At 39.3% G+C, this 24,395-nt stretch overlaps 3 protein-coding genes across 7 annotated transcripts; 2 read left to right on the top strand and 1 right to left on the bottom strand.

The window, feature by feature from the left end:
• Window positions 1-1,181: 1,181 nt before the first annotated feature.
• On the bottom strand, window positions 1,182-1,682 carry LOC109239873 (DUF724 domain-containing protein 3-like). The gene has a single exon (XM_019406466.1). The coding sequence runs from the start codon at window positions 1,680-1,682 to the stop codon at window positions 1,182-1,184; it is 501 nt and encodes a 166-aa protein (XP_019262011.1).
• A 2,257-nt stretch (window positions 1,683-3,939) lies between these two features.
• LOC109239872 lies at window positions 3,940-5,775 on the top strand. Its single transcript, XM_019406465.1, has 3 exons — window positions 3,940-4,349; window positions 4,624-5,247; window positions 5,316-5,775. The coding sequence occupies exons 1-3, from the start codon at window positions 3,940-3,942 to the stop codon at window positions 5,773-5,775; spliced, it is 1,494 nt and encodes a 497-aa protein (XP_019262010.1).
• Window positions 5,776-8,929: 3,154 nt separating this feature from the next.
• Window positions 8,930-21,708, top strand: LOC109239880 (protein SIEL-like). 5 transcript variants are annotated; one of them, XR_002069975.1, is made up of 10 exons: window positions 8,930-9,700; window positions 10,861-10,941; window positions 11,531-11,764; window positions 11,880-12,071; window positions 12,475-12,615; window positions 18,705-18,794; window positions 19,579-20,066; window positions 20,307-20,353; window positions 20,434-20,507; window positions 20,600-20,690. XR_002069975.1 is itself a non-coding variant. In XM_019406474.1 (9 exons), the coding sequence occupies exons 1-9, from the start codon at window positions 9,074-9,076 to the stop codon at window positions 20,652-20,654; spliced, it is 2,100 nt and encodes a 699-aa protein (XP_019262019.1). In that variant the 5' UTR covers window positions 8,930-9,073; the 3' UTR covers window positions 20,655-20,747. The 5 variants fall into 5 exon arrangements, 4 of the variants coding, with proteins under 4 accessions (XP_019262019.1, XP_019262018.1, XP_019262020.1 ...); XM_019406474.1 differs by having other exon boundaries at window positions 20,307-20,507; window positions 20,609-20,747; XM_019406473.1 differs by having other exon boundaries at window positions 20,307-20,507; window positions 20,600-20,747.
• Window positions 21,709-24,395: the final 2,687 nt, after the last annotated feature.

Genomic DNA, 24,395 nt, shown 5'->3' with positions numbered 1-24,395 from the left:
AATAAGGCAAAAACCAATCCGTGGGGTAAATTATTTGAGGTATAGCATCTTAGCTTAAGATGCTATACTCAGTTGAATTATTGTTCTGTCAGTTAAGCCCGGAAGAATTATTTGTGGGCCCACGTAATACATATAGCGTCTTAGTGAAAAACGCTATATATATATATAGCGTCTTTTTAAAAGACGCTATATTTAACTGGCCAAACGGCCGTTAAGTTATAGCGTTTTTTAGAAAAACGCTATATATATTTTGGTCACTATATTTTTTTCCACATATTTTTGTTCTTTGAGTCCAAAAGAACCACATTTTGGTCCCGGCTCCCGTTATAACGGTGCTTTTGGTGCCTACTGTTTCTTGAATGCTATAGCTTTTAAGGTGCTGCTATGCGCAGGGTCATGTGAAGGGCTGGACCACAAGGGTTATTTTACAAATATTCTATATGTGTTTCTCATATCAGTCATCTATTAAATGGTTTGAATTTGGTTTTGATTTAGTTGTTTAAGAATTTTGATTTGAAAAGGTTCTTCGAAAACAAGTTTAGAAAAAAGTTATGTATTGGAATTACCTTTCGATTTAATTTTTTCCTAAACATCTGCGTTAATTTGGTAACAACCTAGTTTTAAGAGGTCAGATTTTGATTTCGAAAAGAAAAAAGATTTGCATATGTTTTCAAAAAATGTTCTTGTGCAAAACGACGTTTCGAACACATGTTAGTACTTTCTAGTCTTGAAACATTTTTCCGAAAACTCATCAAAACCAGGCACTAAAAAGTATTTGAATTCAATTAAGATAACAAGATAAGGTAACATTTTTACCCATCTAAGAAGTTAATCATGACCAAGCGCGGATTTGTGCTTAAAAATGTACTATACGTGATTTGTGACAAATATTTACGGATTGGATGATACAAAAGAGAATTTATGGTTTATATTTTTTTCAATTTAAAGGAAGTATATACCCGGCATGCAAAAAAAAAAATTTAAATTCAATAAACCACATTAATATTACACCATAGCAAACAGAAAACCTGGAAACTAACCCTATAGAAAGAAAGTAATGAATCACGAATATACAACTAATCCCTCTATTTCTAAACACCAATTCTTCTTTTTCTTGATAGAGAAACGTTATTTCTTGAACCAAAAAAGTAAGTATTAAGACAATAATCCACCCAGCTTTTCTAATAGGAAAAAACCCACTTGCCATTATACCATTCTTGATGAAACCTCAAAACCTCAGGAGGATATGCAACTTCATCCGCAGTTGTAGGGAAGTAGACAATGTACTTTGTCCCAATTCTCCCAGTAATAAACCCTAACCACCAACCATCGTTGTCAAATGCATCAACTATACCGTACAAACGGAAGTTGATTTCTGGATGTTGAGGGGGCACGGAACGGATCTCGCCGACAGTGACAATCTCCTCTAGTGGCGCAGATTCATCGTCAGTCAACAGAGTCTTGTACTTGACTCTGTAATGATAAGCGCCAACGGAAGAAACAATAGTTGCTGTGTAGTAAGAGCCAATGTAGCCATATTCTTGACTTGCTACTTCAACTTCATCGCCCTTTTCAAATGGTGTTTTTGGTGCCTGCTGTTTCTTGAATGCTATTGCTTTTATTGCATTTGAAAGCATCGCCCTTCTTGAATCGCTTTTCTCTAAATCTCTAATTGGTGCCATTCTGATTCTAAAGAGAGATTGATGTTGGTGAATGAAGACTTTTGGGCGTTGCAACTGAATTTATAGGAAGAGATTTTGGTTTCCTTCAGTGAGTAGGAATTGGTTTTCCTTGAATGACTGGGAATTGGAAATTTCAGTTTTCCTAATTCCTTTTCCGGTTCATTTATTTTACTTTCCTAATTTACTAGGACGTTTGGTTCAAAATATTGAGAAAAATAGTTTTCACAAAAAAGCAAGACAAATAAATAAGTACACGTGCCAATCTTAGTGGGCGTTTGGACATAAAAACTGTAAAACTTCGAAAAAGAGTAAAAAAAAATTCAAGTAAAAATGGTATTTAAAAATTAGAGTTGTGTTTGGACAAGAATATAATTTTGGGTTGTTTTTGAATTTTTGTGAGTGATATGAGTGAATTTTGAAAAACGACTTCTTGGAGTTTTCCAAATTTTCGAAAAATTTCAAAATTCATCTTCAAATGAAAATTAAAAATTTTATGGCCAAACACTGATTTAGAAAAATTTAGAAAAATTCGAAAAAAAGTGAAAAATTTCTTATGGCCAAACTGGCTCTTAATACTTGCATATGAAAAAAGTTGTCCGTGTTTTCAGAAGAACAAACTAACTCAAATAAATAACAAACAACAACATACATTTCCACAAGTGAAGTTTAAGAAGTGTAGTATGTAAGCAGATTTTACATATACTTTATAAAGATAGAGAGACTGTTTTCGAAAATTCAGATAAATAATGAGATTAAAAATTTAATATAAATTTTCTACTAACAGATTTAAACTAGTACTTACAGCTTGTTTAGATGGTTGTTACCCATTGTACTGTATTGTATTGTTATCCCAAAACAATGTTTGTTTTGATTGTTTATTTAAAATTGGTTGTATCGTATTGTTAAATCCATTGTTCCGGAACAACCAAAAGCCTCATTTTATGAAACAACCGATTTGGTGTGGTGGGATCGTTTCCTATTTTCTTTTCCAATTATGCCGAAGCAAACTTAAGTAGACTCTCTCTCTTCTCTCTTCTCTCTCCTCTCTCTACATTATCCCCAACGGTCAGCTCCCCTTCCCCCCACCCACCCCCGTCGACTGTCCCCCCCCTTAAGCCCCCCGCCCCCCTCCCGGCCGATCCCTGCTACCTGCCCGGCCGACGCCCCCCTCCCGGCGACCCTACTCCTGCCGGCGACGCCCACAGGTAAGTTCACCCATTTCTCTCTCTCTCTCTCTCTCTCTTCCTCCCTCTCCCCCGTTCCCCCACCTCCACCATAGCCAGCCCTCTGCCCCCTCCCCCTCCCCCCCCAACCTCTCCCGTTTCTACCCCCCCTTCCCCCCCACTCCCTAACTCCGGCGACAACGCCGGCGCCGACATCCCCCCCTCCCTATTTTTATTGATTTTTATTCTCCCATTCTCCCTCTCCCACTCCACCTTCCTTTCCCACCTCCTCTTCACCCCTTACCCCACCCCCTTCTCTAAAATAGGCGCCCCCTCCTCTTTCCCGGGTCAGGTAGCCCCCCCCTCTCGTTTTTGTGTGTGGTTGTTGTGTGTGTGGTTTTCAGGTACTAGTCGCGGCGGACGAGGCGAGCTTGCGGCGTTTGGAAGTGAAGAGCGAAGCAACACCGACCGGGACGTGCAAGAGTTGGCAGTAGTTGTCCTCGGGCGCATCAAAGCTTACTTTCAAGTTTTTCCATCGAGAGTTAGTACCTCCCGCTCTCTTGTTTACTCTGTACACCCTTTTACGTATTCTAGCTAGCATCCTGTGTGCGGTTTACTCTGTGGCTATCTAGCTAGCATCCTTTTACGTACTCTGCTAAAGTTCGTGTGTGCGTCACTGTTTTCCGTAGTCGGTTGGAGGTATAGTGGCCGCGGCGGGGGATGGTAGTGTAAGGTCATGTCCTCGGGGGTGGGGGTGGTGGTGGGGGTGAGCAGGGGGCGGGGAGCGGTTCTGTGGGTGGGACGGGAGGCAAGGGTGGGAAGGGGATAGCGGGCGCTCATAGATTGAGGATCGGGTCGTGGAACATATGCACACTGACGGGTAAGTCCATTGAGTTGGCGAAGATTCTTCAGAAGAGGAGGGTCAGCATAACTTGTGTGTAGGAGACTAGGTGGGTAGGGTCGAATGCGAGGAATGTAGACGGGTTTAAGCTGTGGTATCTGGGGTCGTGAGGGGTAAGAATGGAGTAGGAATCTTGGTGGATAGGGATCTTAGGGAGTCCGTGGTTGAGGTTAGGCGAGTGAATGATAGGTTAATGTCTATTAAGTTGGTTATTGGTGGATGTGTCCTCAATGTCATCAGCGCTTACGCGCCGCAAGCAGGCCTGGATGAGGAGGTTAAGAGGCGCTTTTGGGAGGGCTTGGACGAGTTGGTGAGTAGTATTCCCCACTCTGAGAAGTTAGTTGTTGGAGGGGACTTTAATGGCCATATTGGGGCTACTGCTGGTGGTTATGGCGAGGTACATGGTGGCTTTGGCCTTGGGGTTAGGAACGGAGGAGGCACTTCGCTGCTTGATTTCGCCAGGGCTTTCGAGCTTTTGATTGCGAACTCGTCATTTCCAAAGAGGGATGAGCATTTGGTTACTTTCAAAAGTTCGGCAGCGAGGACTCAGATTGATTACCTCCTCCTCAGAAGGAGCGATGAGGGTTGTGCAAGGACTGCAAGGTTATTCCAGGAGAGTCCCTTTCGACTCTACATAGACTCCTAGTGATGGATGTCGGTCTCTGGGTGAAGAGGAAGAGGAGGGGTGCTCGGGGCCGACCGCGGATTAGATGGGGAGCTTTGACTAAAGAGAAAGACCAGTAGTTGGAGAGGAGGTTAGTTGATGGTGGAGCTTGGAGAAGTTCTGGGGATGCGGACGCAATGTGGTCAGCGACGGCGAACTTGGTTAGGAGGCAGCGCGGGATGTGCTTGGGGTAGCAAAGGGCTATTCAGGCAGACATCAAGGTGACTGGTGGTGGAACGATGTAGTCCAGGGAAAAGTGGAGGCAAAGAAGGCGGCGTTTGCTAAGTTGGTAGGGAGCACAAACGAGGATGAAAGGAGAGTGAACAGGGAGAGCTACAAGGTGGCGAGGAAGGAAGCGAAGCTGGTGGTCACGGAAGCTAAAAATGCGGCGTTTGGTCGTATGTACGAGGAATTGGGGGAGAAAGGCGGGGACATGAAGTTATTCCGGTTGGCTAAAGTGAGGGAGAGGAAGGCTCGAGATCTAGACCAAGTTAGGTGCATCAAAGACGAGGATGGTAGAGTTCTGATGGGGGAGTCTCAAGTCAAGCAGAGGTGGCAGTCGTACTCTCGAGACCTGCTTAACGAGGAGGGGGATCGAGACATAGAGCTAGGGGAGCTGGGGCATTCAAAGTGTCATAGAGACCTTGGGTACTGCAGGCGCATTAGGGTGGAGGAGGTCGTGGGGGCTTTGCGTAGGATAAGTCGGGGTCGAACGACCGGGCCAGACGAAATCCCGGTGGAGTTCTGGAAATGCGTGGGTAGGACAGGAGTGGAGTGGCTGTCTAGGTTGTTCAATGTGATCTTCAGGACTAAGAGGAGTGGAGGTGGAGTACAGTGGTGCCCTTGTATAAGAACAAAGGGGATATCCAGTGTTGTAACAACTATAGGGGTATCAAATTACTTAGTCACACCATGAAAGTCTGGGAGCGGGTGGTTGAGGCGAGGGTGAGGGGGATGACGTCCATATCCGTGAACCAGTTCGGTTTCATGCCGGTCCGCTCCACTACAGAAGCTATCCACCTGGTCAGGAGATTGGTGGAACAGTTCGGGGATAAGAAAGAGGACCTGCACATGGTGTTTATTGACTTGGAGAAGGCGTATGACAAGGTCCCAAGGGAGGTGCTATGGAGGTGCCTGGAGGCGAAGAGCGTGCCGGAAGCCTACATCAGAGCGATCAAGGACATGTACGATGGAGCTAAGACTAGGGTTAGGACGGTGGGTGGCGACTCAGACCATTTCCCGGTGGTTATGGGGCTTCATCAAGGATCCGCGCTTAGCCCTTTCTTATTTGCCTTGGTGATGGATGCACTGACACGCCATATTCAAGGGATGTGCCATGGTGTATGCTATTTGCTGATGACATAGTCTTGATAGACGAGACGAGGGTCGGTGTTAACAAGAGGTTGGAGGTCTGGAGACAGACTCTCGAGTCTAAGGGTTTCAAACTAAGCAGGTCTAAGACAAAATACCTGGAGTGCAAGTTTAGTGCCGAGTCGAGCGAAGTAGGCAGGGACGTGAAGCTTGGATCTCAGGTCATCTCCAAGAGGGACAGTTTTAAATATCTTGGGTCGGTAATTCAAGGGGACGGAGAGATCGACGAGGATGTCACTCACCGTATAGAGGCGGGGTGGTCGAAATGGAGGCTTGCATCAGGAGTCTTGTGTGACAAGAAAGTGCCACCGAAACTCAAGGGGAAGTTTTATAGAGCTGCGGTTAGACCTGCCATGTTGTATGGGGCGGAGTGCTGGCCGGTTAAGAAATCGTATGTTCATAGAATGAAGGTTGCGGAGATGAAGATGCTCAGGTGGATGTGCGGGTGCACCAGGTTAGATAAGATTAAGAATGAAGTTATTCGAGAGAAGGTGGGGGTGGCCCCAGTGGATAAGAAGATGCGGGAAGCGAGGCTCAAGTGGTTCGGGCATGTGCGGAGGAGAAGCCCTGATGCCCCCATAAGGAGTTGTGAGCGGCTGGCGGTGGTTGGCTCGAGTCGAGGCAGAGGGAGGCCTAAGAAGTATTAGGGAGAGGTGATTAGGCAGGACATGGCAAGAATGCGGATTTTCGAGGACATGGCCCTTGATAGGAAAGTCTGGAGGTCTAGTATCAGGGTTGTAGGATAGGGGCTTCTAGAACTTTTCGTACTTTATTCCCGGGGATAGGTGGGGTTTGGTAGGGCTCTCCATAGATGACTTGCGTATTTTATTGTGCCCCCTTATGGTAGTTACTGGTCGATATTATTGCATGCCATTTAATTTATGGTTTTATGTTTAGATTATTATTTATGCGATTTCTGCTGGAGTCACTAATGCTTTTTTGTTTTTCTTTTTCCTTTTCCTTTTCTTTCCTGAGCCGAGGGTCGATTGGAAACAGCCTCTCTGCCCTTTCGGGTAGGGGTAAGGCCTGTGTACGTATTACCCTCCCCAGACCCCACTTTGTGGGACTATACTGGGTAGTTGTTGCCCTTATTTATTACTCTATAATTCTATTTTTTTATTTTTTTATTTTATTTTAACTCCAAATCTCCAACCTATTGACCTACTTTATCTTCTTCCATCTTTTCTAGAGTTGGTTTGCCCCGTTCTTATTATCCAAGTCTCTATTAAATCTTTTGTATCTTTCCATCGTTATAATTAATTTTTTTGTTGCTAATATTAGTTAACCTTTTTTCCAAGTTTTTGCTCTTGTTTTCAAGCTACATAATTAATCATAAATTAGTAGAAAGAGGTTGTCTTAAGTTATCTTTATGTGTAGTTCTTGATAAATTTTATTTAAAACAATTGGGGGTATTTTAGTGAACTTATCAGTTACAGTACAGTACGATACAGTCAAACCAAACAACAAAATGTTATTTAACAACAGCAAACGATACAATCTATTCAAACATTGTATCCATAAAACGATACAATACAATACAGTACAGTACAATACAATACATTATAAAACGATGGATAACAATGATCCAAATATAGTGTTAGTAATTTCTTTGTTTTCTTGTAAAGACGCTCTCAATTATCCAACTACATCGTAATACTTAGAGTTAATTACACTAAACACTCCTATAATGTGACTCAATTTTAAATATACCATTTCTATTCTAAAATCAAACACTTATACCCCTATATTATGGAATTCTTATACTCGCATCCCCTTTGAGGTATATATTAAAACATAAATACTAAAAGCAAATTAAATTACAAATTAACCTCTTATATAATGAAAATTCTAAACAAACTTCATCTATTAAGTAATTAAGATGATTTTGAAGCAGAAGAATAAATAAAATAAACATGAAAAATTCCTATAAATAAAATTATAATTAAATAAAAATACAACTAGTGCACATGTTTAGTAATAAGAGTTGGTATAACTTATTAAATGATTTTAATTTATTTTTATGAGTTGCTTATTTATATTTCAGTTTCTTTTTTAATCTAAGACGTGAAAACTAACTTTTAACAAAAATACTTATCCTCCTTTTTAAATTTCTCACAAATGAATATGTAAAACTTTTTATTTGTAATTTTAACTTATTTTTAAATAATTATATTTTAATATACTTAGCTGCGGATATACCTCATATTTGGTGCAAGTATAGAATTTTCATGATAAAAGGGGTATAAGTGCTTGATTTTAAAATAGAGAGGGAATTTGAAACCGAGTCATATTATCGGGGAATTTAGTGTAATTAATATTAATACTTATGATGGTAGGAGGTAGCAGATATCCAATAAAATAATTAAGAGCGTACAAAATTGGCTCAGACACCACTATCGTGAAAAAAAATCTTCTGCATCATAATATTTTAACCTATATATATCAAATCCATTATATCGTGACATAACTTTTTTGAACATGTCGAATAATCAATAATACTTGTAATACAACATTCTATCAAATGTTATATATCATTAAGTATCGTTTATTTATAAAAATATAGTAAGAATCACACTACTAATAATCTAGCATTACTTTTTTCTCTCAATAATAATCTAACATTACTAAGAATACTTGAAACTTGCAGTAAACCACTAGTTACATTTTAAATTTTAAAATTTTAGAAAAGAAAAATGGAAAAAACCAGGAAAAAGGCCCATCCGCCCATGTCTAGAACTTATCGCAAAGTTGAGAACCTACCGCTCTAATAGCCTGTTTGGCCAAGCTTTTCCAAGAAAAAAGTATATATTTTTTTTAAAGTTAAAGTATTTGAACAAGCTTTAAAAAGAAAAAAAATACTTTCGAATAGAAGTAAAAATAGTTTTAGAGAAGCAGAAAAGAGTAACTTCTCATCAAAAGTGCTTTTTTAAAAACACTTTTGAGAAAAATACGTATAGAATCACTTTTGAAAAGCTTGGCCAAACACTAATTTCTGCTTAGAAATATTTTTCAAACTAATTAGCTAAACACAAATTGCTTCGTACCAAAAGTACTTTTGAGAAAAAATACTACTCAAAATAAGCTCATTTTAAAAGCTTGGCCAAAAATGCTATAAATTCCTAATTACCATCTCTAGACTTCTAATTAATGTAATAGTCACATTCCAAACGGGCTTAACTGTCATAACATTGAACTTCAAGGTCCCCTAACGTGTTTTCCAGACCGAAACAGCAGGAGTTCATAACTTCGCCGGCGACGAATCACCGTCCCTGTCCGCCGCCGTCATCCGCCGATGGAACACCACCTCCGGCGGAATTTGGAGATCAACGAGAACATCAGGCCTCAAGCTCTCTTACAAGCCCTCTCTCTCATCGTCAACCCTTCCACCTCCGACTCCACACTTTCATCCATACTCAAAACCCTAACGCTCTCTCTCAAAAACCCAAATACGAATCCTTTTCTCAGCCACCACATTCTCCGCCTCTTCTCTCTACTTTTCCATCACCGTCCACACCTCCCTCACAACGTCATCTCCACCGTCCGTGAATTCTCTCTCCTCCATTCAACTTCTGCGCGCTCACTTGCCGACGCCCTCGCGTGTCTCTCCCTCTCAGATATCAACGTCAACGATGAATCGACATTCCTCTCACTCGTTCTTCGTCCCTGTATTTCTGTTCGCCATTGGTTGCTTTTGAATGTGAGTAAATTTGACATACGGCCGTCGGTTTTGCTTACGGTTCTGCTAGGATTTACGAAGGACCCCTATCCGTACATTCGTGGTGTTGCTTTGGATGGATTAGCTGATTTGTGCAAGTGCATTGTTGTGGAAGATGATAGTCTCATCCACGGTTGCTATCTTCGAGCTGTTGAGCTTCTGTTTGACTCCGAGGACTCAGTGCGATGCTCTGCTGTTCGTGCAGTAAGATCTCCGAAAGCTGAATAAGTCTGATGTGTATATATTACTGCTTGAGATGTATTTGCATTACTGAAAAAAGCTATTTGGAATGTATGAATTATTTGTATCTTAGTAGAAAATTATAGAGACCCTTTAGTGTTAAAGAATTCAAAATATTGAATATTAGCATGAAAAATAGGTGCAAAAGTAGCGTAATTGAGATATTTGAGATTGTATGACCGAACCAACTAGCTAGGATAGAGGCATAATTGTGTATGCAGGTGTTTCTGTTGCTGTAAGTCATGATGAGACTCTTATTTATCTATTTTATTTTTGATAAAGTATGATGAGGCTCTTGCTAGAAAGATGTTTATTTGTGATTGAATAAAACTTGTTCTTGGCCAGTTCTTATATTACATCTCATTGGAACTAAATTATATGTTCTTCTTTGGTTAATTATGTTGCAATTATGAATTTTTGTCATGTGTCAGAACTGGAATAAACAAGTGTTGTCAAATAGTACTAGTTATCTTCTGTGCTAGAATTAAGTTTGTGACAACTTAACTCTGGCTTTTACCTTTTTTTACACCAACGATTGTTGTGGATTTCATCCAGATGACTGGATTCTACTTGTCAAATACACCCTTGTCTTGTGTTTATAGGGCCAAAAGATTATTGAAAAAACATCTGTTTACTTTTAAAACAATAAACATTTTGTATACTGTAATGAGGGTTAGTTTTGTCATTTGAGTATTTTTAGTCCATGTATTACTAAAACCTGCGTTCTTATTTCACATTCTATCGTGCATAAAATGATGTACACAGATTCCTACATAACTTATGCAACTATTGTTTATGAAAACAACAAAAGTAGGAAGCAAACCAGCATTAAAATAATGTTGGATTTTATGCGGAGATTAAATTTCCTTCCTAGACCAACCAAACAACCCTTAAAGGTTTCGTGTTGAAATAAAAGGCTGAATTTTTTGTTTTAAGATACACAAGGTCTTTCTTGTTGTTCAATTGGTTCATTTTTGTTTATTGTTGAAATTTTTATGTACATTGGTTCCTGTTGCATTAAATTTTCTCTGCTGTAGGAAAATTAACGTCTGAGGATCAGAGACTTTCCTGCTTAGAGATATTTATAATCAATGACTAATTCTTTACTCCTGTCACTGATCCAGGTTAGTGCATGCGGGCAGTTAATTGTGGCATCTAAACAAGAGAGAAGTAAAAGGGACTGGTGTGATGCATTATTTCTGCAGGTATCTTTTCCATTTAACTCTCTGATTGGGTGTTACATGAAATTCATCTCTGTTAATATCTCACCCTTGCCACCCTTCGTTTGAAAATGGAATAAAGGTATTTACCTACAGATAAGAAAAGAAGGAAACACAGTAAGTAAATGTAATGGTAATTATGATGCTTCTAGAGGAAGATGGCACCCAACTTGGTCTGCTAATGAACTTCTTGAAAAATATTAATAGAGATTTAATATTTGTAATGAGTCATTTTGCATTTACTGTATTAGGTTCTGGAGGGAGATCAGAAGAATCCGTTGGAGATACTTCTCTTGTTAATTTAACAACAATGTTGCCGTGAGGTGTCTGAGTCTTGCCATGATCATCTTGTGAATCAAAATTGTGTGAAACCGAATTAGCCAGCATGTACTCTCTCACTCTCTCTTTTCGTTTTTCTAATTTGTTTCAACAATACCTGGTAAATGCTTCAAATGTATGATTATAAGATGTTTATAGTAGTGATTTTATCTTGTTTTTGTGCAATGGTCATATAAACAATAATGCAAGATATCTTTTTGATTCACCTTTCTCATTCTACATGATATGCTTGCAGCTATGTTCAATGGTGAGAGACATGAGTGTCAAAGTCAGGATTGAAGTTTTTAGTGCCCTAGGGAAGATTGAAATTGTTTCGGAATATATTCTGTTACAAACGCTATCTAAGAAAGCTTCATCTGCAACAAAAGAAATGAATTTTCCTGGCCAGTACGCTGAGAAAATTTTCAGGATACCAGCATCGAGTGCTAGTTTTGCTTTTCTACATGGGCTGGAGGATGAATTTAGTGAGGTAATGTTTTTTGTTGTTGCCATGTTCCGAGAGTCACTTCTCTTTCTCTTTCTCTAATTTTAGAAACTTTACAATAAGGAATATGCAAGTATAACTCTCTTTTGCTTAATTGAAGGTAAGAGAATCTGCTTGCCGAGCTTTGCAAACATTGGCTATCCTTTCTGCTGATTTTACTAATGAGGTTGTGAACTTTTTAATGGACGTACTTAATGATGATTCAACGGCTGTAAGATTACAAGCTTTAGATACTATGCATCATATGGCGATGGTTGGCCATCTAAAGGTGCAACAAGCGCATCTGCATATGGTAAATCTTTGATCCATCTTGAGGCCTTTGTTTGATTGATCCTTGTTGAGAGACAAGGCAAGTGTGAATACCTTGCCTGCATCTCATTCAAATTTTACACCTGGACCGCATCTTGCTATATTGCTGCATTTAGTGATTGTTTGTCAGCGTGACTGAACATAGTACAACTTTAGCAGTTATGGAATAAACTGGTTAAAAATAACATCATCTCATCTTGACAATTGAGGCTGGAATGCTGGTCAAGTCTTGATTTATCCCTAATCCCTTTCTAATATAGCTATGCTTGCTTAAACATCAAGAAGTTGATGTGTTTCTCTTTTTAATTTGACTTTTCGAGCTACTTACAAAGGAAATGTTGACACTGTTGCGATTTCTTCTAAACTTTTTATTTCTGGTTTTACAGTTTCTTGGGATTCTACTTGACAGTCACAGCTTGATAAGGTGTACAGCGAGGAAGGTACTAAAACTGACAGAACTACCGAGCTTGGCTATGTTCAAAATGTGTGTAGATGGACTTATAAGAGAGTTTGAATTGTATCCACAGGTATGTTGCAGAAAGATTGTTTTACATTGCTATTCACAGAGCAGTTAAATCCATACATGGTTAGTGTGAGAATGCATGGGAGAAAATATGATTGATATTATTCTCATGTGTTAAACATGATACAATGAGCCATATATATATATACATATCATGTCCTACTCCTAATACATATGGGATTAGGGTTACATAACTATTCTAACACTCCCCTTCAAGCTGGTGCATATAAATCATATGTACCGAGCTTGTTACATATGTAGTTAATACGAGGACCAGTGAGAGACTTGGTGAAAATATCTGCAAGCTGATCATTCGACTTCACAAACTTTGTAGCAGTATCTCTCGAGAGTATCTTTTCTCTAACAAAGTGACAGTCAATCTCAATGTGTTTAGTTCTCTCATGGAACACTGGATTTGACACAATATGAAGAGCAGCTTGATTATCACACACAAGTTCCATCTGACTAATCTCACCAAATTTCAACTCCTTGAGCAAATGTTTGATCCAAGTTAGCTCACATGTCGCCATAGCCATTGCTCGATATTCTGCTTCTGCACTAGACCGAGCAACCACATTCTGTTTCTTGCTCTTCCAAGATACCAAATTTCCTCCTACTAAGACACAATATCCAGAAGTAGAACGTCTATCAGAAGGTGATCCTGCCCAATCAGCATCTGAGTATCCAACGATCTGCTCATGGCCTCGATCCTCAAACAATAAACCTTTGCCTGGAGCTGATTTTATATACCGAAGAATGCGAACAACTGCATCCCAATGACTATCACATGGAGAATCCATAAACTGACTCACAACACTCACAGGAAAGGAAATGTCAGGTCTTGTCACTGTAAGGTAATTTAATTTACCAACCAACCGCCTATATGTTGCAGGATCGCTAAGAGGCTCCCCCTGTCCTGGCAGAAGTTTAGAATTCGGCTCCATCGGAATGTCAACAGGTCTACAACCTGTCATTCCTGTCTCCTCAAGAATATCTAAGGCATACTTTCGTTGTGAGATCACAATACCTGAGCTAGACTGAGCGACCTCAATACCTAGAAAATACTTTAGTTTGCCGTTGCTTCAATTTAGTAATACCATCCTGGTCATTGCCGGTAATAACAATGTTGTCAACATAGACCACCAGATAAATACAGAGACTCGAAGCAGAATGCCGATAGAATACAGAGTGATCAGCTTCACTCCGAGTCCTGCCAAATTCCTGGATAACTGTGCTGAACTTACCAAACCAGGCTCGAGGAGACTGCTTTAGCCCATAAAGTGACCGGCGCAAGCGACATACAAGGCCACGAGACTCCCCCTGAGCAACAAACCCAGGTGGTTGCTCCATATAAACTTCATCCTCAAGGTCACCGTGTAAAAAGACATTCTTAATGTCCAGCTGATAGAGTGGCCAATGGCGAACAGCAGCCATGGATAGAAAAATGCGGACTGATGCTATCTTAGCCACGGGAGAGAAGGTATCACTGTAATCGAGCCCAAATATCTGAGTATATCCCTTGGCAACAAGACGAGCCTTAAGACGATCAACCTTACCATCCGGACCAACCTTGACTGCATACACCCAACGACAACCAACAGTAGATTTACCTGAAGGAAGAGGGACGAGCTCCCAAGTACCACTCGTATGTAAAGCAGACATCTCGTCAATTATAGCCTGTCGCCATCCTGGATGAGACAATGCTTCACCTGTAGACTTAGGGATGGAAACAGAGGACAAAGAAGATAGAAAAGCATAATAGGGTGATGACAAATGATGATAACTTAAACCGACATAATGGGGATTAGGATTAAGGGTGGTCCGTATACCTTTCCGAAGTGCAATCGGTGTACTAGGAAGAGACAAGTCCGCAGTAGGAGCAGAGTCAGGTGCAGTACGTGAATCAGCTGGGCCTGATGCTGGGTGCGGACGACGATAATATGTCAAGAGTGGTGTTCCTGTGGCAGGGAGTGTAGGAGGAGCCACACTAGACTCCCCAACGGTTGGAATGGGTAAGACTTCTGTGGCGGAAGGTGAAGGAGGGGCTATAGTAGACTCCTTAAAGATCGGGATAGGTAACACCTTAGATATATCAAGGTGGTCAGAATGGTCAGAAGAGGTAAAGAAAGGTTTAGACTCAAAAAATGTGACGTCGGAGGACATAAAGTACCTACGAAGATCAGGTGAGTAACAACGATATCCCTTCTGAACACGAGAATAACCAAGGAAGACACACTTGAGAGCACGAGGAGCTAACTTATCTTCCCAGGGGCTAAGTTATGAACGAAACAAGTGCTCCCAAAAACACGAGGGGGAACAGAGTATAAGGGTGACTGGGGAAACAATACTGCATACGGAATCTGATTCTGGATGGGAGATGAAGGCATCCGATTAACCAAATAACAAGCTGTGAGAACTGCATCGCCCCAAAAACGCAACGGAACATGAGATTCAATGAGAAGTGTGCGAGCAGTCTCAATGATGTGCCTATTCTTTCTCTCTGCAACCCCATTTTGCTGAGGGGTATAAGGACAAGAGGTCTGATGAATAATTCCTTGAGAAGTCATAAATTGCTGAAATTGAGAGGATAAATATTCTAAGGCATTATCACTGCGAAAAGTGCGAATGGAAACACCAAATTGATTTTTAATTTCAGCACAAAAATTCTGGAATATAGAAAATAACTCAGAACGATCTTTCATTAAGAAAATCCAAGTACATCTTGAATGATCATCAATGAAACTAACAAAATAACGAAATCCCAAGGTTGAGTTGACTCTACTAGGACCCCATATATCAGAATGAACTAAAGAAAAAACAGACTCTGCATGACTCTCAATACTACGAGGAAAGGAGGCTCGGGTATGTTTCCCGAGCTGACATGACTCACATTCTAATGTAGATAAACTAGACAAACTAGGCACCATCTTCTGAAGCTTGGATAAACTTGGATGTCCTAAACGTCTGTGAATTAGGTCCGGAGGATCTGTAACTAGACATGCCTTGGAGGAATTGAGTGAGTTAAGGTAGTAAAGGCCTTCTGATTCAAGTCCTGTTCCAATCGTTTGTCTCATACTGCGGTCCTGCATAATAAAAGAATCATCAATAAAATATATACCACAATGGAGGGCACGAGTCAAACGACTAACAGATGCAAGATTAAAAGGACAGCCAGGGACATAAAGAACGGAATCTAGAGTGACAAAGGGTAGGGGATTCGCTTGTCCAACACCTTTTGCTTTAGTTTGAGACCCATCGGCTAAAGTAACAGTGGGAAGAGACTGTGAATACACAATATTTGACAAAAGTGATTTATTACCAGAGATATGATCAGAAGCGGTTGAGTCCGCAACCCATTGTCCAAGAGTACTAGACTGGGAAATACAAGCAAAAGAATTACTAGCAACAGAAGTATCAGTCTGAGCAACAGAGGCTACTTGGGGAGATGTCTGCTTACTTGCTCGATATTGAAGGAACTCATTATACTCCCCTTCAGATAAAGAAAATCCCTGATTACCTGTAGTCTCGGTCTGAGCAACATAAGCATTTTTGGGTGAGCGACAATGTAAAGAATAGCACACGTCACGAGTGTGTCCAAGTTTATGACAATAAGAGCACTTGGGTCTAGATCTTCCAAAACGACCTCCTCCTCGTCTATTCTCCATAGTTTGAGATGCCCGATTGTCCACTGACTGGGATACGAGGACAGATGAGTCAAATGTCTGTGATGAGCTCACTGGGTGACTTGGTGCTGCAACAAGGCGAAGTAATCGAGAGAATAATTAATCAACTGTGGGGATAGTCGGACTAGCCAAAATCTGGTCACGTACTGAATCAAGGTCATCAGGGAGTCCAGCGAGTGTAAGAACTAGAAACATCTTCTGTCGTTGCTTTTGTTGCTTTTCAATACTAGCAGAAACTGGCATCAACGTCTCAAATTCTTCCATGACTGCCTGTACTTGTCCCAAGTAAGTAGACATATCCAATTCCTGTTTCTTCAAGCTTGTCATTTGCGATATTACATCATAGAAACGAGATATGTCATTAGTGTATAAATTACGAGCCTTTTCCCAAACTAAATAACATGTCTGGAATGGACGGAACAAGGGTATCAATTTGGAATCAATAGATCGCCACAGGATACTACATAACTGAGCATCGACCTTCTCCCAAAGTGTTTTGGCCTTTTCATCACCTTCGCTAGCCTTTTTTGTTAAACGATCTTGAACTCCTTGACCTTTACACCACAACTCGACAGACGAAGCCCAAGCTAAGTAGTTTGAACTTCCCATTAAAGGTTCTGAGGTAATCATAACACCGTAACTGCCAGAACCCGGGTTTTTAGACCCGAAAGCATCGACTCCCAAAGACATCGTTGGATTATCGCCAAATAACAGAAAGAATCAACTGACAACTCGCTGAAACAGATGAAGGAAACACCGTTTTTTTTTGCCGGAAAATTACTGTAGCTGCCGGAAAAAGTCAGTGTAGTCGCCGGAAAAACTAAAAGTGGTCGGAATCAAACGAAAAACGTATGGATAGACTCGGAATTACTAGGCGATCCGACTGTCCAACTGGAAGTTTTTCAAAAAATGGCCGGAACAGTGCTCACGCGCCGGCGCGTGGGGCGCGTGGGTCAGATCTCGCCGGAAAGTTCTGGCGCGTGAGGGCGCGTGTACGTGAGTTTTCCGATGGGGTTTACTGGGGTTTGGTCGCCGGAGCCTGAGGAGTCTCGTGGTGGTGTTGGATTTTTGCATACACCAACAGAATTGATGTAATTACGGGCAGCCTTCTAAGTCGCCGGAAAATTGCACGGCGACGAGGTCTTTCTTCCCGGAAGTCGCTGGAATGATGCACAGCGATAGGTTTCTCACTAAAGCTCTGATACCATGTGAGAATGCACGGGAGAAAATATGATTGATATTCTCATATGTTAAACATGATACAATGAGCCATATATATACATAACATGTCCTACTCCTAATACATATGGGATTAGGGTTACATAACTATTCTAACAGTTAGGGTGTCAATTTTGTCGATGCCAAATGCTAATCGACAACCACCATTCAAGATGAAGCTCGAGATTCTAAAAGGCCTAGCAACCCAACTTGATTCTTTCTGCTTCTCTCCTTGATGGGAATTCAAAACAAGAAGAAAATACCATTTAATCCTTTAACTTAAACTCCAGCCAGAATTTTCCAACTTCTGTCAGCCTCCTCAAGTGACCTTCTCTCATTTTATCCTCAGAGTGTGCTACTTGCGCTTTCTGCGAATGTGGTCATTTTAATCTTGTCTAATCTTGTAACCACATAATATGAACTTATCACAAGCTATTCTATCAAGAATTTTTATTGTTCAATAATGTCATACCAATTCTCCCCCAATTATGAGACTTCGAATGAATTGCCCCTACCAAAACTAAGGTACTTCTCCCCATTGTAACCACACATTCTTAATAATATCACCGTAAGCAAGGCTTAAATAACTCAGTGACTGCAGAAATACTGCTACCTAAAGGACAACAATGACGGAACCGAATGATGTATGAGAATTGGACTAAAAGAAAATAATTCGGATCAATAATGGCAAGAAAGAAGGTACTTCTCCCACGAGCGCTTTGATTTTGTAAAATGAATAATAATCTTCAAATTTTTTAACAGAGAAATAGAGTAAGAAAAGCATTAAAGAAATTTACCTCAGAAAAAGATATTTGCTTTTCCAAGCAAACAGAACTTGGACTTGATAATGATGGGACAATGTCCTTTTTGGTAATTGCTGACTTGAGCTGAGGTATTTGCTAATTGCTGAGTTGAAACTGAGATGTTAAATAGAAGGAGATGTTAAAGTTTTATATCAATCTTTAGGTTGGGTTCAGACTCAACTTTTACCCATTGACCCAGCTTTGTGCATTCTATATTTATGGTGCTTTATTTTAGGAGAAGCGGAAGTGTTGCTTGAAATCCCAATTTGAGGATATCCCATTTATGATATTTCCTTTTTATTTTTAGTAGATTATTTACCTAGATATGGGAAGCTAGGATACATTTGTTATCTAATTATTGTTCTGATTTTGAAAATTTTATTTATCAGGATGAAACTGAAGTCTTTTCCGCTTTGTTCATAGTTGGTCAAAATCACGGAAAGTTTTTAGTCAGCTTGATTAATGAGGTTTCCCAAATGGTAAGTATGGATCCCTGTATGATCCAGTACGTTAGTTTTTTTTCTTCAAAGTTCCAGTACATTAGTTCAAGTGATGCTTTATGGACAATTCCAGAAATGTATGTGGAGCTTCTTTGAGTGCTGTAGATGTTACGAGTTCTATATATCAGCCTTTTCAACTAATTGATAAATTTCTTTTAATTTTTTAAATGGTTTTTGGTCAAAATCCCTGTTCTTACCCTAATCTAGACACATGAGTTAGTTTCTCTTTTGCCACTGTTTAATAAGTAATCATGTTGAACATGAGTGCTTATAATTGTTTAATTCAGCAGTTTAGATTCTGAAAAATGACATTTCTAACCAACCAGAAAGAAAGCCTAAAAATCAGAATAGCTATGCAGGACAAAAATATTCTGAAAGCTCTTCAATTTCCTTACATGTGCAGTTAAGATGTCCAAGTTGCCCGCTTTTAAATGACCTATTGCACATTTCACATCACCCAAATTAAGTCACTTACCTTAATACATGTATTTTGTAGGATAGTGTCATGCATGAGACTCCTACAGAACCCTACTTATTTTTTTACTTTTGTTAGTTACATATATCCACACAGATGATATAACTGTGTCAAATAAACTGAAAAACTCATAAACAAAGTGAAAGATATGATCTGACAGCATTTCTGGCATTTAAAAGCAGAACTTATGAAAACGTCTTATTTTAGATCTAATCTCCTTGATTCTTTGTATTCTGGCTATTTCACTTATATAAGTTTTTTTTTAGTCACCATGTAATGTATGTGCAGGTAGAGCCCTCTTCTGGAGGTAAGTTGGGTTATGACAATGCAAGAAAAGCTTCATATTTAGTGTTAGCCACCTCTGCGCCAGTCTCAATGAAGCAGCAAACTTGCAGCATTCCACCAAGAATATTCTCTTATGCAGTCACACTATTAGGGAGAATCACTCGTAGTTTGGCTGAAATAGTTGACCAGAGAACACTTTTGGCTTATCTTTCTTATTGCAGTAGATTCACATTTGTTTCTGCATCGGAGTTTTTTAAAGTGGAAGAGCATCTGGAGGGATGTGATGTGCAATTGATACAAAGATATGAAGTTATCTCTAATTATCACATTCGGAGGAAATTACAACTGAAGGAAGCAGAAAGCTCGCTTTTGGACTTCCAGGTTGAGCAGAATAAAGAGATAAACTGTGTGAATATCATCCTTCAGGTGGTAATAGACATTTGGCCATCGCTGAAACTTGGATTGATTGATGAAGTAACTCGAACATTGAGGTTGCAATTCTTTAGTATCAAATTATGACTACCCGTGAATGCAACTGTTATTTTTGTTTCATTTTATTATGTTGAGTACTTGCAGGAATTCCTATAATTGTTTATAGAAAAAGTTGCATTCTGCTGCAATGATGGCTATCTTTTCTATCAATCTTGCATGTTGTAATTTGTTGGTATATTCCAGTCAAGGTATCTAATACTACCCATTGCTAATGTTTCTCAATTGTATGGTTTCTGCAGGAGTTTGAAGGCAGAATTGGGAATGATATCAGATAACAATCACAGGGGTGAGTTAGTATTTGCTTTGCTATATATAGATGCTTTGGAACGACTTGGACACTTATGCTCACACTTGATGTTGTCCAAGGAGTTCTACTGCCATGAATGGGGGAAATTGGAGTGCTCTTTGGGAAAACTCGACAGATGCCTGAGGGATATGAGGTATAAGTTCATAGGTTTAACCAAAGAGGACAATGTTCTTATCTTAGAGTTAATAATTGCAAATGGTATATTGACACTTTGTAAAATGGAAGCCTGTGCAGACAAGACTACTCTAAAGAAATTACATTATGTGATGTCTTGTATTGAACATATTTGTGGAGAAGGATCCACTGTATCGTCCAGTTTTGTGGTTGAAGTTCAGAAGTCATTGAGTGAGATTGATACCACTAGTTGTCCGATCTTGGATAATCCATATCTCCTTCTGAAGTCACTTGAGCATTTCACTCCAAGAAAGGTAGTTTCTTCGGGAAATCTCAAATGTATGGAAGCTGAACTGCATTTTCAAGGCAATGACTTTCAAAATCCTCTTCCTTTTATCTCTGGGCTGCCTGTTGGTGTATCCTTAGATATCACACTCCATAACATCTCGAGCGAGAATAGGCTGTGGATAAAAATGAGTCTCGAAGAGAAGTTAACTCAATTTGTTTTCCTGGATTTTCATGAGATTGAAGGGCACAATGAAGTAAGGAAATTCACGTTTGTTGCACCCTTCTATCAGACCCCCAGGGCAAACTGTTTCTCATTGAAGATCTGTATCGTTTTAGAATGCATGTCTGACGATGATCAGTTGTTCAGGAGCTGTGGAGGTCCTAATCATGAAGTTGCTCATCTCTGTGAAGAAAAAGAAGTCTACTTTTCCGTCGCTGTTAGGTAGTTGTTTCGATTTGATCAAGTCTGGCCAAGAGATTACTCTAGTTTTCTGAATTATGCTGCTCACTGGCAAATTTGGGTAAAATCAGTTGCTGGATTTACACAATTTTGTCCTTATCAATTTTTAATGACTGTGGATTACCCCCACAGAATAAGAGGTCTAAGTGAGCACAATGAGACCAGGTGGCAGAGCAGGAGTAGAAGGAGCTTCATAGTTCAGAGCTCAGACCCTAACCAAGGCATTGAAAGTATTGCTGTAATTCTTATATCGCTTGGTGCTAACTCAACATGCCTGAACTTGTTTCCTTTTTTGTCATCACAGGCATCATGTTATCGAGTTTATTCTTCACCTAGTTGTAGCGATAATGTATATAGTAACCTAGGTTAAGCTTGTAACGTTACTTATGATATTTTAAATTATTGAATTATTGATTGGTTTGTACTTGAATATAAAAGGAACAAGAAAATAATATAGGCTACATTAATGATTTCTGAAGTTAGCCTCAATCTATTATGCTGCTCCAATTTCGTCCATTAGAACTTTTGCTAATAAGCTTAGTGCTAGACACTCTTAAATCGTAGTCATTTTAGGTATACTTGTACTAAAAAAGAATCTCAAACTCGATCTTGGTTTTAGCAGAAAAAGAAGATACTTAGGGTGTGTTTGGTATAACGGAAAATGTTGTCCATGAAAAATATTTTTCAAGAAAATGTTTTCTTGAAAAATAAGTAGTAATCTTATTCATTTTCCGGTGTTTGGTACGCAAATTAAGGAAAATAACTTCTGAAGAGTATTCATAAATAATTTAGATACAATAAACATGAAGCCATAAACTTTCGAACCAATAACCTTCCGAACCCACAAATTTCATAAACTTAACTTTCGAAACCGCGAACTTTCGAACTCATAAACTTTATAATTCCTAAACACGTAAACTTCCAATCACATAACCTCAGAACTCATGACTTTGGAACTTAAAAACTTTCGAACCTGTAAACCGAAAGATGAAAAAACTAAAACTGAAAGTATGTAAAAAAATAATTTTTTTCGGGGTGGGGGGGGGGGGGTCGGGAGAAAACCGAAAAGCAGGAAATTTAAAATTATAAAAAAAAAAGAGTACAAATTTTTTTTTTTTTTTTTTTGCGGTTGGGGGGGGGGGGGGGGGACGAGAAAAACGAAAAAATAGAAATTTGAAATTACAACAAAAAAGTAATTTTTTTTGCGGGGGGAGGGGGGGGGGGGTGGTTGACGTAATAAAAAAACTAAAATTTGAAAGAAAAAAAAACGTTTTTTTAGGAGAGAGGGGTGGGGTGGGGTGGGGTGGGTGGATTGGTGAGGTGAGGAATAGGGTGGGAAAGGTTGAGAATGTGTTTTGGAAAATATTTTGTTGAGAATGTATTTTGGAAAATATTTTCCCTTCTCTTGATAAGGAAATTTTTTCCCTCCAATTGGAGGAAAATAAGTTGATAAGGAAAATCTTTTCCAAAACATTTAAGTCAACCAAATATGAGAAAATTGGAAAACATTTTTCGAAAAATATTTTTCTTCATACCAAACACACCCTTAATGCTTAAAGAAAAAGTAATCGTTGGAAGTGTCCAGTAAGAGTAACACGTGATGTGTTTCATTATAGAAACAAAATCTACCATTTAAGTGGATGAAGGGTGAAAAAGGTGAGTCCTTATCTACCTAGTTTTAAATCATAGACCTGTTGGTTTCCAAAAATTTCTCGATTATAAAACATGGTCTAACATTTTATCTTAAAATATAATTTTTTGAATAGTTAAAGAAGTTTTAATTTTCGAAAGCTATCAAAATTGCACTATTTATATGCTTCATAGAACTTTATGATTCTTTTTATAAAAGTATCATACAAATCTAGATGATATTATGTGTATGGAACCGTTTATAGGGCTGTTGCCATTCATAGTACTCACTCACTTATGTTCACCTCCAACAGCATTTAGTCCTTCAACTCTTAAGAAACTTCAATTTGACCCATATCATAGGTGGCCTGTACAGATTTTTTTTTTTTTTTAACGGATGATATTGATAAAAGAAAATTACAAAGTCATTACACAGTCCCTGAGGACATTAGCATTGCCAAACTTGGCAAGTTTGTTACACACACTAGAAACAACATACTTAGAACTATTACTAGGTCCATGCTTGTCCTTTGACAATTGAGATTCAACAAAACAAGGTGGACGTGCATGGCAAAAATATTCAAAAGATTTGAAATTTTTCACTGCTTCCTTCGCCAAGAGATGGGCCACTTCATTTCCTTCCTTGAAGTTATGCATCGGGGTTGGGAGCTTCAACTGGTGCATTAACCACCTGTATTCAAAAATTAGGTTAGAGAGGTTTTGTTGTTCTCACAGAGAAGTTTTATGATATCCGTTGAATCTGTCTCTATCTCTATCTTGGGGAACTTCATTTCACGAGCAATTTTTAAGCCTTCATGAAGAGCCATTAATTCACTTTGCATGACTGATGCTGCATATGTTGATTTGCAGAAGCCAACAATCCAATCTCCATTGCTATTTCTAAAGACACATCAAGACCAGCTTCCAGTGTGGTTTTTGAAAAGGCACCATCAATGTTTAGCTTAATAGTACCTCATGGGAGTTTATTCCATTTGATCTCAATTAAAAACCTTTTGAAGGGATTTTTTTCCGTGAAGAAATTGTATTCCCGGGCTTGTTGTAAAACATTGGTGGGTTGAACATCAATACATCATAGGTAGGGTTGTTAATGTTGTTGTTATTTCTGTTTTTCCAGATATTCCAAATGGAGAAAGGAAAGATTGTTTACCAGTAGCATACTTACTATTGTGAATAAAATTTTCTTTTAGGCTAATCATCCGTGGGGGGCATCATTTAAAGGGTGAATGGGGATGCCCATATTCTTCCAAAAAAGCTTAGTGCCAGGGCAGTGGAGGAAAATATATTGTGCATCTTCTAAATTTTCTCTACATATTGTGCAAGTGTTGTTCATATTGATGCCAATGTGGAATAAAAAAGCTCTGCAAGGTATATGATTATGCATGCATTGCTAAAGAGGAAGTCTTATAGCATCTATTTTATCTGATAGCTCTCATTGTAAGACTCGTTTTATGTTTTATGGCATCAAAGAGGAAGTCTTATAGCATCAAGGATGGGGACATATTCCTTTTG

Source organism: Nicotiana attenuata, unplaced genomic scaffold, assembly GCF_001879085.1.
Source record: "Nicotiana attenuata strain UT unplaced genomic scaffold, NIATTr2, whole genome shotgun sequence".
Classification (NCBI taxonomy): Eukaryota; Viridiplantae; Streptophyta; class Magnoliopsida; order Solanales; family Solanaceae; genus Nicotiana; species Nicotiana attenuata.
Note: the sequence above shows the minus strand (reverse complement) of the source record. Positions and strands in the feature narration are given on the sequence as shown.

Bases quoted from the DNA above. Each gene is read 5' to 3' on its own strand.
- LOC109239873 (XM_019406466.1), bottom strand. From the start codon at position 1,682: ATGGCACCAATTAGAGATTTAGAGAAAAGCGATTCAAGAAGGGCGATG.
- LOC109239872 (XM_019406465.1), top strand. From the start codon at position 3,940: ATGTCTATTAAGTTGGTTATTGGTGGATGTGTCCTCAATGTCATCAGC. The intron at 4,350-4,623 runs GTTATTCCAGGA...CTATTCAGGCAG, and splicing joins GGTTGTGCAAGGACTGCAAG to ACATCAAGGTGACTGGTGGT. The intron at 5,248-5,315 runs GTGCCCTTGTAT...CAAATTACTTAG, and splicing joins AGTGGAGGTGGAGTACAGTG to TCACACCATGAAAGTCTGGG.
- LOC109239880 (XM_019406472.1), top strand. From the start codon at position 9,074: ATGGAACACCACCTCCGGCGGAATTTGGAGATCAACGAGAACATCAGG. The intron at 9,701-10,860 runs GTAAGATCTCCG...TCACTGATCCAG, and splicing joins GATGCTCTGCTGTTCGTGCA to GTTAGTGCATGCGGGCAGTT. The intron at 12,072-12,474 runs GTAAATCTTTGA...CTGGTTTTACAG, and splicing joins AACAAGCGCATCTGCATATG to TTTCTTGGGATTCTACTTGA.